Below are 14,571 nucleotides of genomic sequence, written 5' to 3' on the forward strand. Positions count from 1 at the left end.
TCCTTTTTCATTCAATTTTTCTGCACGTACAGAAGAAAATTTTTAGGTGTGTCCATACTGGACACACTGTGCCGCAAAGGGTTAATAAAATGAATAACTGTGTAAAAATGTCTTTCAAACACTGTTTCCTTGCACTGAAATTTTGAGAAAATTCATGGGTTTTAAAAGAGTGAAATATGCATTATTCTCGTATAATTAAATCTAGGACAATCAAGCTGATTAAAACATTTTTTATTTGAAACAGTCATTGCATAAAGCATAATGAATATAAACTACATGATGGTTCTGTTAATGTTTATTAATTGGAAATTTAAGTAAAAATAATTGTCATATTTTTATTCTAAATTAATTATTAGAATGCTAGCATAATTTTATATAAATATTCAGTTCTGTGATAATATGACGTTTCCAATTGAATAACCATTTATTTGTCTTATAAGTAATATTTACCACAGGAAGTTTTTTTCAAAATATTTTCAGGTTTCAGTTTTATTTATAGATTTTAACATATTAAATATTTTTCACTTATTTTTAAAACATTTTACTCCTTAAATGGAAAGTTTATAAAATTATTGTGAATGACATTATTCTTGAAGGTCACAAAATATTTCTGCATAATACAACCATTATTCAAAATCGTGTTCTATTATTATACGATTAATAAAACAATCAATATTACTTTCTATCGAGCTTCAGAATTTATTATTAATTTTTCTAATGCACTGCTAATTAAACAGCACTGTATTTTAAATAACTAGCCACTAATAGTTATTACAAATATCTGTCTAACTCTATACACTCCTGTGCAAAATTAAGAGAATTTGCAAATTATGTCTATTTTAATGACGAATATTAAACTAAATTTGCTAATCATGCCACCATAGAATGTAAATATTCAGTGTCGGATATGTAAGTGTACATGCGCATGTTTGCGGAGCTGTGATTATGGATGGAATATAATTGCATGAAGGGTTTTTCGGAAATTTTTGCACTTGTACTCACTTCTTCAAGACATCTGCTCTGTTTTTCGCAAGAGTTGGATAAATTTTAAAATGTGTCAGGTAAAATGATTAGCTATGAACAAACAGATGAAGAAATGAGATGGAGAATTGTCGGCAGATTGCAGAGTTCATTGTAACACCCCATATTATGTGCAGTTTGTGGAAACAGTTTCTAGACACTGAATTCTTATTGAGAAGACCTGGACATGGTCCACCAAAATCCACAATGACAAATGAAAATCGTTATTTGGAACTTCAGTTTGGCAATACAAGACTCAACAATAAGTGGCAGCATACAGCTTAGCAGCTCTTACGCAAGTTGTATTATGAAAATAAATCTATTTTGTGTTGGGCAATGGCAACATATTTTATTTAACTCGCTGAGTTTTTTATTAAATTTTGAGTGGCAACACACTTCTTTTATATTGCTGAGTTTTTAAATAAAATTTCCTTAAATTAACTCAAAATATGAACAAATTTAACAAGTTCAGGTTTCAGAGTGCACATGTGTAAGTGAAATGCTGTGTGAGCTCAAAATCTGGTGGCTGTGTATGCTGCCATTTCTCCACAATGAGAGTAAATTCAAAAAACAAATATATTGCATTTTGCAGAGTGGCAACACACTTCATTTATATCACTGAGTTTTGCTAGTTAAATCTGAAACTAGAAACTTTTGTATATGTATATTAAATGGTAAATATCTTACACTTTGCCAAGTGGCAACACAAAGATTTTAATCAAAAGTTCATTAAATTCACACAAAATAGGAAATAAATAAAAAACAAATTCAAAGTTTGAACTTCAAAGCATACCTGTTCGGGTAGGGGGGACCTATGCAACATTCCCTATATAGTTTACAGTTCCTTCAATTTTAAAAATAGTAAAATTACAGAATTCATCATATGATTGTTAAATTGATGTAGATACTACATCAAAATAGATATATTCATTATAAAATTCTGAAAATTAGAATTTCATCAGAGGGAGCAGATTTTTTTAGAACTGCTATTATGAGTTTATTGTCAAAAGAACAAAGATGAAACAAACTTATTGGTGGACTTTGTTTCAACATCAAAATGAGCATTAATATGTAAATTATACTACAATGAACAAATGTAAAATTTTATTCGGTACTTTCACCTACAGATAGTTTTTCAAATGATCTAAAAAATTACACTTTTTGGCAAAAATATCTTTATGTAATTTATTACACAACAGATGTGCCTTTCTTTGTACTATTTTCTATTAAGTTATGCCATAAGTGTTAATTATCAATCTATGAAATTTTTTGGTTAAAAAAAGATAACCATGCCATACAACTAACCAGCCATAACTGTAGTATTCATAGCTGGTTACAGCTTTTCAATTATCAAACTTCAAGATTTTTAAGCAATCTCTTATTTTTTCATTTATCTATTTTCAGACTCACAAGATTAGAACATAATGTAAGATATAAAAAAACAATGGTAAAACATTTATAGTTTCAAAAATATTTATTAATTTCTAATTAAAAATTACAAAAAACACTTGTAAATTTTTAAAAACATTTAAACAACATTCACTATTAAAAATATTTCATTTAAATCAAATCTTGTTTATGAATACTTCAAACAATGAACGAATATTCATATTTGATTTCATAAAAATATAAAAACAATACATGTAATCGATAAGCATTTTGAACACTCTCATGTTATGAAATACAATAAATGGCACTAAGCATAGCTTGTGAAGTCCAATATGTTGAAATTGAAGAAATTCTTACTTAAAAAATATATATCACAAATATAATTAATTGTAAACTTTTGTATATGTATATTAAACGATATGCACAAGATATCAAAAATAATACTTGTGAATGCTCCCTTTTCCTTCTTTAAAATAATGAACAGGATATTTTTATAATATCACAATTACGCTCTAGTCTAATGATTGTTTCAAGTATATAATAGGCACTCAGCAGAAAGATAATATAAATTTTGCAATCCTCTTTAATTTTAAAATAATCTGATTTATAACTAATTGCTCTTCAATTTAAAAAGATTTTCTGCCCAAATTAATCAATCTTTTTCTCAGATGCACTTTACCTTTTAATGACAATTATTTTCAACTTTTATGTCTTTATTTAGTACAGAAGATTAACTATTTTCAACCCTAAAATAATGAAAATTCCAAAGATTATTACTAGCCTATTTATTACATTAGAACTTATTACAATGAGATGAATAAACTGAATTTGAAAAATACTAATTATATAAGCTTAAGTTGTTGGCTCTTGCTTAAAACAAAGCGTTTTTAATAAAATGTGTACTGTTTAAGTGTTCTTAAACAAAAAGCTTAAAAATATTTTATAGCATTTTGTTCAAGTTGCAAACATAAATTTTTAATGTGTTAAAAAATTGAAAACTAATTCTAATAAATTTTATCAATTGACAATTGGTGCAAGGATTCCTTCTTGACAAAAAGATAGTTTAAATTTCTCAAAAAGAAAAAAATTAATATCCAATTAAATTTTTAAAGATTAAATTTGATTTCTTCTATGAAAGTGGAGGGGGATCTAGCAACTTTAATACATAAACAAAAATTTGATTATTTCTAAAACTTCTTCAAAACCTACGTTATCAAAATAAACATAAAATTTTTAAACTGTTAAGGAATGGGTATGAGTAGTAAAAGGAAAGTTACACTGAAAGCAGTGACAAACAATCTTAATTGTAACGATAAAAACAGCATTAGCAAGTTTCCCTTAAGGTGTAAGTCATGTTAAATCCCTAAACATTTTATTACCCAAAACTTGATCCGGTCACCTGAGGATGCATTTTCAAAAATTTGTTCCAATCACCTGAGGATACATTTTTAAAAATTTATTTTAAAATAAATAGTTATGTAATAGTGAAGATTTAGTTTCTGTATGCACCAATTTATTGTTATAAATATTTAAGGTATTTTTAATTAAAAAATAAAATTTAATTTTTGTTATGTATTTACTGTTAAAAATACATCATCTGCATGTTTTTCAGTTTAAAAAAAAAAGATAAAAGTACAACATGAAGCAAAAAATTAAAAGTACACAGTGCTATATGATTTATGCTTTAAATTGAACCAATTGAATTTAATTCTGTATAATAATATCAAATGATTTCTCATGAAGCAGTTGCAAAATTTCTTGAGAAATGAAAAATATTCAAAAATTATAAATACCATTTGGCATTCGTTGCACATATATATAAATATGATGAAAAGATTATTATTTGTAGGTTTCTCAATATTTTTTCACATTTATTCTCACATTTGAAAATGCATATGAGCAGAGTATAAATATATTGCATTCAATTATAATTTAAAAGATTGAAAAAATTATTAAAAATTGTATGAAAGTTTTAAGAGACAAAGAATATGTAAGGGGATTAAGTATACTGATAGTTGATAAAAAGAAAAAGCATGGTCGCAACAAATTTAATTTTCAGGGCAAATGAATAATATTTCTTAAGTAGTATAAAATAATTATATTAAATTTTAACGATCACAAAATTTGCAAAGAATCAAAATAATAAATTCAATTTTCACCCAATGATTAAATGAAAGGAAAAAATAGTTAAAACAAAAATTAGAATGTTTTGGGACAGTCAGCGACTATTAATTATAATAAATGGCACTAAACTTTTGTATGTTGTACATTGTCTTATAAAATGTACATTGATTTATAAAAGTGAATAGATGCTATACATTAAACGGAAACTGCAAAATGAATTTTTCTGTGAAGTATGCATTTATCTAATCTTTTTATGCTAATCATTTTTTTTTCAAATATAAAATATTCAGATTCATTAATATCTTCACTTTTAACTGGGAAAATCATGACGTAAATGTCTGCAGACATTTGTAAGATTGCAGCAAAATCATCTGCAGTGAATTTAATAAGTAAGTTTAAGGCATTATTTTACATTCAAGTAATACATATGATTTTATTTTCTTGAATTCTTAAAGAAATTTTTTCAGAATTAAAGATTTCAAAATTCTAAAGCATGGAATTTATGTTATAACAACAATTTTTTAAAACTTATAGTTGCTTCAAGCAAGGAGTGCAATTAGAAGTTCATGTAAAAAAATGGTAAAATTATATATACATGAATTAATATAAATAAGCATTTTATTTCAAAAATTTGAATGTATCTTTTAATCATTTGTATAAGTACTAAGAAGAAAATTGTACTCTCAAATCCATATCTAAAAAACTATATGCACTGTATCATACACTTTTAATAAAATTATTCAACAAAAACAGAAAAAGCTACTTCAATAATAACACAACCATACTGACATAAATAAATATCCAAAATAACTTAATTCTTTTGAAAATTTAACTCTAAATTTCCTGTAATAAAACTATTCACTAGCTAGGTTCCCATGTAATGTTTCACAGTGCATAAAAAATAAGCAACCTGTTGATGTTAAAAATTGGGATAAACTGCATAATGATAAATGCAGAATGAGTAAATGTCAAATAGGTTCTACTCAACAACAAGTACAGTAAGTACTACTAAACAAAACCATAATCCTCATACTATGTTTTCAAATATATATTCTCTCAAACTATTTAGTTAGAAGTAAATAGAAAATGGTTTTCTATACTAATATAATACAGCATTTTTATATAGAATTACGTGTTGTAAAAGTATAAAATAGAACAATAACCTTTCCTTGGATATATAACAACAGTAAGTACAACCTTTATCACAATTAATAGCAGTTATATCATCATTTAATTCATTTTGATTAATATAGTTCTTAATTAACTTTTTAATACTCGTAATTTTTTTTAATACTAGTCTGGTATCTTGGTCTCACGGATCCCATACTTACAAATTAGTGAATATCGTACAAGACATATACAACTAGGCACCTAAACTTTTGTGTACAGCACAACTTTCACTGAAATATATAATAATTTCTCTTTATTTTAATGCTGTGATCAGGTGTTTTATGATATGATAAACTGGTATTGCCACTGACATAGATAGAACTACCAATTTGTTTTGTGAGGGGGAGTAAGTTAATTATATTATATATTATACATCAGTTTTCATATATTTAATTATGTTTCCTAGTCTTAGCAGTCTTACATTTGATTGCATGACTTCCCTGAATAGTCAGATGGATAATTTGAAATAAATAATATTTTATACACAGATCATAGCAGAAAACTAGTAGTAAAAGATTTCAGTAAAGTATATAAATTTAACTGAAATGAAAACAATTTTTGTCTTTTATATCTCACAGAACATCATTCATCTACATGACTGCAAATGAATTCTGAAATCAAATAGGATATGCTATAAAAAGTTTCTGCTGAGCATGTTAAAAGAATGTTTCTCAATTTTGCTACACATTTCTTTTTTTCTTAAATGTACTAAAAATAATTTTTTGTTTTACTGATAGGGCAAGAACTTTACTTCTGTTTCATTGACAGAGGGAATCCTTTTTAATAATGCTCTCAAAACCAGGGGGGAAAGATAGTAACTACCTGGGCTTCAATTCAGACACAGTCTACTGCAGCCGAATTCCACGTTTCAAATTTTGAGCCAAAATGCACTGAAGCTCCAAATGAGATGAGCTCTTATATTTTGCTGTGTACCTTAACTGCAACATTAAGAGAAAATTCTATAATTTTTACAGCATTTTACTTAACATTCAATAAAACTGATACTATTGATATTACATATTAAATTTATGTCTTACTTTTCCTGGGGTGAACAAAATGTGACAGAAAACTTGAACAACAAAAGAAAAAATGTGACCTTTTCTGCAAGAAATTTCATGGACTGTAAACATTCAGTCAAGAAGGCTTTTAAATGGATTAGAAGCCAAAACAAAGCTGCAGTTTTATCTGACTATAAAGAATATTGCTTAAAATACTTACCTTTCTTTTATTCTTGGTATCATATCTTCTTACTGCTAATTTACACACATCTTACACTTGATTTAGTATTTCTTTTGATTTTGATCACATTTTTCAGTTTATTAATTTATACAAACTCCATTTTATTTTTATTATAATTTTATTTTTACTTATTCATTTTTAGTGTAAATTAATTTATTAATATTTTAATTTGTTTCTTTTTTTAACATTTCATTCAATCTTATTTATGTATTGTTTGTTGTTTTATTTATTTTTGTTTACCATTTTTAAGGTTGCAGCATTTCTCAGTTCAGAAAATAAACCCTCAAAATTATAATACTGTTTTGTAGTAGCAATGCTACTAATTTTCACTTTAAGCGCGAAAAAGATGCTGTGTGATAAAAAATATATCCATGAAATGAACAAAGGATTTATTCATTTGGACTATATGAAAACTGTGTGCTCTAAATGTCATAATTTGGATTCAGGCATTACTAAAAGATAATCTAGAAAATCATTTAAAATTTACATTTCATTTCTTTCAGTATTGAGTGTATTTATAATATTTAAGGATCAATTTATGAACACAATTGTTTTTATCACACAAAATACAAGATGAAGTTAAAAATGAAAAATATAAATGTAATTATACATTTGCTTCTCCATAGAACAAATGTTTTCTGAAAACTAATGTAAAATGAAAACACAAGCTAAAGAAAATAAATTAAAAAAATAATGATCTGAAAGACCAAACACCAGTACCTATGAGATGAAAAGTTACGCACTGGTAGTGAAGGTATGCTCTTTCTCTTTATTCTCTAATACAGGGGTGGCCAACCTGCCACTTGCAAGCCACATGCAGCTCTTTGAAGGATTATTTGTGGCTCTCAATAAATGTACCCCAGTTCCCTTTTCATTTTTGTGTTATTATATTTTAAAAAATTATTATTGTTCTGTATGTATTTCAAAATGTCTTTTAAATTACAGACAACAAATATGAAAGACTAAGTGCAACGTTGTAACAAATTTCATTTCCATCCAGCGTCTCTTAATTTTTTTCTGAAGCCATTTGAAATTAACATAATTCAAGGTGAGTTTTCCATTTCCAATATAATTATGACCCAAAAAGCATCTGGAGAATTAGAATTAATAGAGATGCAAGAAGATCAAGCTCTACAATTAAAATATAAACTGACGCCGATTACTGAATTTTGGAAATTTGTACCAGAATCTAAGTATTCTGAATAAAAAAAGGCTGCTTATCGAATTATTTCAATATTCGGAAAAACATAATGATGTGAATCATATTATTCCACTTTAAAATTCGTGAAATCCAAACACCGATTAGTACAGTACAAAGTCCATAATCCTGATTCGTCGGGTCTTCGGCGATTCTGGATTAGAGGTTTTCCCGGATTATAGATCATCAATTTAAATTTGGTAAGATGGCATGCAGAAATTATACTATTAAAAATATGAAACTGTAATTTATGAAATAAAAAGCAATTAGGGTATCAAATTTTACAAAAAAAAAAAAAAGCTTAATATTTATTTGTTTACTTCATTAAACATTTCTTTCAATGCGCGCATGCGTAAATTTTGTGGCTTTGAGGTCCGGATTATAGATCATTCCAGATAATGGACATCCGGATTACGGACTTTGTTACTGTATTAACTAACCAATATCTCAAAGAATTACTACTCACCAAATTTTAAAGACTTATCAAGAGAAGTAAAATAAATGTATTTAATTTTTAATATTTAAATTCAATACACATATTTTTTACTTTTATTTATATGTTTTCAATAAATATAATTTCTGGAAAAAAAATTTTAATATCTTTTTAATATGTATTTAATTGTGGCTCGCGAAAAATTTCAAATTTTGAAAAATGGCTCGGGCTATCAAGGATTTTGGCCACCCCTGCTTTAGTATCATGTTAGAGAAATTAATATAATTAGTAACAACCATAACACATCAGTACACAAAAACAAAACAGTAGAGTTCCACAAATTCGACATAATGTGGACTGAGAGACTGTCAAGTTTTAAGGAATAAGCGGTGGGTTTTTCAGAACTCTTAATATTTAACTGTAAATTTAGACATTTGTAGCACAATATTGGAAACAGAAAAGTACAGCATACAATTCAATTAATGTTGAGTATTTTATGTCAAGTTCTAACACAATAGAAGTCATAAGAAGAACAATTACCCTAAGATAATAGAGTAAAAAATCTTACATACAAAAATGAAGAAAAATTATTAGTAGTTCTTGGTAGAAAAATAACATCTGATGGTAGATTGTCTTTCACATTCATTCCATCATCATTTGCTTCATACCGTAGGCGATGGAGGAATAAAATGTCCACATTAGATGCACCTAGCTCCTCCATGTAATGAAAGCATTCCTTCAGGGACCTTCAGTCCTTCCTATAAGAAATAGGGTCATCACTTTAGCTTTTCCATTGTCTTCAAACTCTTCATTTTCTGATTCATCTTCATTTTTATCCACACTGTCTTTCACCAGTGCAAGTATTTCTTCGTGTCCTAAATTTTCACAGTTGTCATCTTGTCCCATCCATTCTTCAACATCACCATCACTTCATGACCATTTCTTCGCAGCCTGGAATTTTCTTAGTTAAGTCAACTATTTCACAATTCTGTCTATATCACTTCTGTGCAAAAAGCAAAAATTACAGAAAAAGAACACTCATATCTTTCAAGAGAACAGAAGAGGCATATGCATAAATAATAAATATATGTACTGTATGCAATATTTGCTCTGTTTGGCCTAGAGACATCTTAAGAAAGTTCCTAAAAAACTGTTGAGATATCAGGAGTCGAATTTGCGGGACTCTATTATATATCATATTAATTATTTTTTTCATTTACACCAAGTATCATCCTGTAAACACTTTCCTTTGAACCATGTATCCATAAACAAATTCATCTCAGAAACTTCATCAGGATTTCTAATAATCAGTTCATTTCCTTGAACCTATGATGTAATTCAAAAACTTATTAACAAATTGTAATTGTATTGTAATACATAATTCCATTAACTGTACTTAGTCAAGAAAACATATGAAAGTTAAATTTTATTAAATATAAAATATACTTTAACAAATTTGACTTTGCAAACATTTTTACTGCATGTTTTGCCTCCCAAGTTATCATTCGCAATCTGACTTACAGATCACCTTTGAAAATAAATACAATCAAATAATTTTTAATTAATAGTAAATACACTGATAGAAAATGAAATCCTTATACCAAGGAAAGAGTTATGCTGGGATAAACGAAATCTGGGAGGCATGTGTGCACAACTGAAAAATGACATCTATTCAAATTTGATGCTAAACAAATAAGATGTTAGTAGTATCACTATAAAAATGCAAATCATGTTTCCTCTAAATACAACAATATAAACCTTGCATGCTTTATTTACACACTTTTGCATAAAAATCGAAGAAAATTTATTAAATATAAAATATACTTTAACAAAATTGACTTTGCAAACATTTTTACCGCATGTTTTGCCTCCCAAGTTATCATTCGCAATCTGACTTACAGATCACCTTTGTGAAAATAAATACAATCAAATAATTTTTAATTAATAGTAAATACACTGATAGAAAATGAAATCCTTATACCAAGAAAGAGTTATGCTGGGATAAACGAAATCTGGGAGGCATGTGTGCACAACTGAAAAATGACATCTATTCAAATTTGATGCTAAACAAATAAGATGCTAGTAGTATCACTATAAAAATGCAAATCATGTTTCCTTTAAATACAACAATGTAAACCTTGCATGCTTTATTTACACACTTTTGCATAAAAATCGAAGCACCATGAAGGAAGTGGTTGTTTTTGATGAAATTGTATACGTGTATAGCTCATACACAGATAATAAAATGATTAAAAAATCAAGGTCATAGTACCTGTTCATGGCTCACAATCAACCATTGAGTGTTCAAATTAGTAGTTGGTCAACCTCCCATGCTTGAATTCATAGAGGCAAGGAGTGGTAGAGGTTCCTAATGTCATCCTGCAACACATTCTGCCAAGCATTCATCAGTTGTCGCACCAGATCTGCGATATTTTGTGGTTTTCGAATCTCGCAGCCTACCATGTCAGAGACATGCTGGATTGGTGAAAGATCTGCTGACCTCGCTGGCCAAAGAAGAGTATCAATTATACGGAGACAGTCCAGAGATATGCAGGCGGTATGTGGCCTGGCATCATCTTGTTGGAAAATGACCCTAGGATGATGTGCCATGAAGTGTAATGCAACCGGCCGAAGGATGGGTATCAACATATTGTTGAGCTGTTAAAGATGTATGGAGGATGACTTAAGATGACCTACTGTCATAAGAAATAGTGCCCCACACTATCACACCAGGGGTTATGGCTGTATGCCTTTATAAAACAAAGGTTGATTGAGACCGCTGGCCCTGTTGTCTCCAGACATGGACACGGTGGTCATCTGCTTCAAGAGTGAAGCAGGATTCATCGCTAAACGCTATACGATGCCAGCCATGATGATCAGCCGTGACACCACTCCAGATGACTCTGCCATTATTATAGGGTCAAAGGCAAACGTCTTAAAGGTCTCTGTGAACGTAACCCCGACTCAGACAAGTGCTGCAAGATGGTGGACGGTACCACGGGAGATATAGACGTGGCTGTTGTGCGTTGAATAGTGGACAATGATACCATTGGGGCGCTTCGGGCCTGTTGAGCAATCATCCTACTTTGTCTCACATTTGTGGTCCTTGGTCTTCCAGAGCCTTCATTTTTTAAGCAGTTTCCTTGCAGCAACCATTGCTGCCAACGTCTTTGCACAGCAGTGTCTGTACGCTGCAGGTGTTGACCTATTGCTCGGTATGACCGCCCGGCTTCATGCAACCCTACAATGCGACCACGTTCAAAGTCGTTTAGTTGTCTGTAAGATCTTCAATATTGTCGTAATGGCATCTTTAGTTGCTTCTTTAAAAATTACAATGGTAGCAAAAAAAAAAAAAAAAAAAAAAGATAAATTTTCCACCTCTGTAACTGGTTTTATACTTTACGAATTGTGCACTAGAAATGCACAATATGATCGCAATTCCTGTTCATTTGCCTTGAAACTTTCATCATTTGCATGCTCAATCAAGATGTTTTTGCATATTAAATTTCGTCACTCACGTTCACAAAAGTCCTTCTTGATGCTTCGATTTTTTTGCAAAAGAGTATATTTTCCAGATTGAGTATTGTGAGCAAGATTTGAATCAAACATGCCTTTAAAGAGATGAAGAAGGTAGTATCAGCAGCTTTCCGAGTTTGAGCAAGGCTGCATAATAGGGTTACAAGAAGATAGAATTTCTTTTCCCTATATTGCAGAAAGACTTGTCAGGATGTATCTATGCATGCGTATTGGCAGCAGTGATCACGGAAAGGTTCAGCTACAAGAAGGTCAGGATCTGGCCACACATGTGCCTCTACGAGACCCTTACATTCACCACATGTCTGTGGCATATTGCATTGTATTTGCAGCAGACATTTGAGCTTTTGAAAATACTTTTAATGTTGAATGCATATTTGCATCAAAATCAAATGCATGCATTCAAACATTTGACATCGCGTTCAACATTCTGCCGAACTTGCCAACCTATAACAGTAAAAAATCAGGAAGTTTTTTTTTTTTTTTTTTTTTTAAAGAAATCAGGAGAATTTTCTCAATGACAAAAATATTTTCAATGATAAAAATACATATAAAGGAAAAAAAAATTTTTTTTTCACTATGAATTAACTTAATGTAATTAAGTTAATTAATCACTATGTAATTAATTAATATCTGAAAGTTCAATTACTAATTCTTAAATGCATGTAGTTCCACTTGTCGAGGATTACAGATAAACATTTTGCTAAATGTAACCAGCATGTGTATGCATATTTCAAATATTTTTTTATTTCATTATTATGCAGTTGTTGGAATCATTTCAATTTTTCCTTCCTTTCAGAATTTGTTTCAAGATAATAATAAATATTAACAATGTGTTCATCCATACTTACTGGCAAAGAAGTTGGCCCTTTTCCAACTGCTAAATTTAAGATGAGACAGGTGCATCTTATTTGCAAGTCTGAATTTTCTTTTTTTATGATGCCTGCAAAACCAGTCTCCAAGCCTACCATTACTAGTGCATTGTCGGCCCCCAGTGCCAAGCAATTATCCAGAGGAATTGTATTTTCTTGTAAAGATTTAATAATTAGCTGTGCTATATTAAAGCCTATTTAGATGATGTTAGATGATGCTAGTTTTAATTCTTATTTTCATTCTTCTTTTTTACTGTGCTGCTCGTCGCTTAATAGCAAAAGTGCGGGTGTAGGATTAAAAAAAAATAAATAAATAAAGCCTGTGAGATTTCTTTCTGAAGTGGGGACAGGAAGTAAACTACACTTAATTTCTAAAGATTCTCGATTTAAAAAAGAAACAACAATTAGATACAGATTTGCATAGGTATTATTGCTTCCATCCACAGAGAGACAGAATGGAGCTGTTTTAATGGAATCAATAACTTAAAGATTTATTTTTCATACCCATTTCATAACAATTGCACTCGTTTTTGTGTTTGCACTTGAGTATTTAGCAAATTGCGTTGTTCCTTAATCTTCGAATTGGATTCGGCTTATTATTTTTTGCAGACTGTTAGAGCAATTTTATAAAAGTAAGCTTGAACTTTTGATTATGTCAAATAGAATTTTCGATGCTGGAGCTCCCAAAAGATCTACAAAGCGAAAGTATGTTTTGATGTCCATCAAACAAAAAGTGGAATTGCTGCAACAAAATGGATAAAGGCATATCCTTTGTTTCTCTAACCATTCCAAAATCTGTTTATCAATTTCACGCTGCTCTGTGGTCGGAGGGGGGGGGGACGGCGTGGTGCGCAATGAATTGGAAGTTAAATCTGTCAGCACTATCCTTATCTTCAGGGGCAGATTTTTTATTTTATTTGGCTTATAATTCCTTACTAAATGTAGTATTTCATCTCAATGTACTCCGTCTTTGATATGATTTAAATCAAATTCCTCGTCATTATAATTCGCTTCCGATAGTGGAGAAAGTGACACAGAGGTTATTGAAAACGAAAAAATTTTGATTGACAAATTAGTTGGTATTCTCGACACAGGAATTATAAGACTTGAACAGCGGAACTTTGTAACTGAACAAGAAATTATGTTTAGATCATAATTGTTCTTTATTTTATAAATTACGGTTTCATATTTTTAATTTTATAATTTTCGCATGCCATCTTACCAGATTTAAACTGATGATCTATAATCCGGAATCGCCGAAGTCCCAACGAGTCCGGATTAACGACTTATGACTGTATAATGCATCACTAAATTTATTTCATTTGAAACCCAATCGCACACCCAATCTATAAAATGATTTGACCTAATTATATAAAATTTTTTATTCCTTTGGCTTTAATTAAATGCATTTCCATATTTTATTCTTAAACATAAATTTACATGGTATGCAATATACAAGGCGAATCAAATATGAGGGGAATAAAAATTCAAAAAATATGAGGGGGATAAAAATTCAAAAATTTGAAAAGTATAGAGAGGAACATGATACAATTATCACAAAAATGCACAGAAAGTTTGTTGTTTTTTTTATT

The 14,571-nt window shown here is 29.4% G+C and overlaps 1 protein-coding gene across 7 annotated transcripts in view; it reads right to left on the bottom strand.

Annotated features, from left to right (window-relative positions):
* Positions 1-2,475: 2,475 nt before the first annotated feature.
* TTLL15 (tubulin tyrosine ligase-like 15) overlaps positions 2,476-14,571 on the bottom strand; it is a 102,077-nt gene continuing 89,981 nt past the window's right edge. For 5 of the 7 annotated variants that reach the window (XM_085823937.1, XM_035367072.2, XM_085823942.1 and 2 more), the window contains one exon: positions 2,476-9,899. In XM_085823937.1, coding sequence (XP_085680063.1) covers positions 9,786-9,899 — 114 coding nt within the window. In that variant the 3' untranslated portion in view covers positions 2,476-9,785. The remainder of the gene's footprint in view (positions 9,900-14,571) is intronic. The other 2 variants (XM_085823938.1, XM_085823936.1) reach the window with 1 other exon arrangement.

Source organism: Stegodyphus dumicola, chromosome 9, assembly GCF_044657685.1.
Source record: "Stegodyphus dumicola isolate Sdum_Otavi_A_Nest chromosome 9, ASM4465768v1".
Lineage (NCBI taxonomy): Eukaryota > Metazoa > Arthropoda > Arachnida > Araneae > Eresidae > Stegodyphus > Stegodyphus dumicola.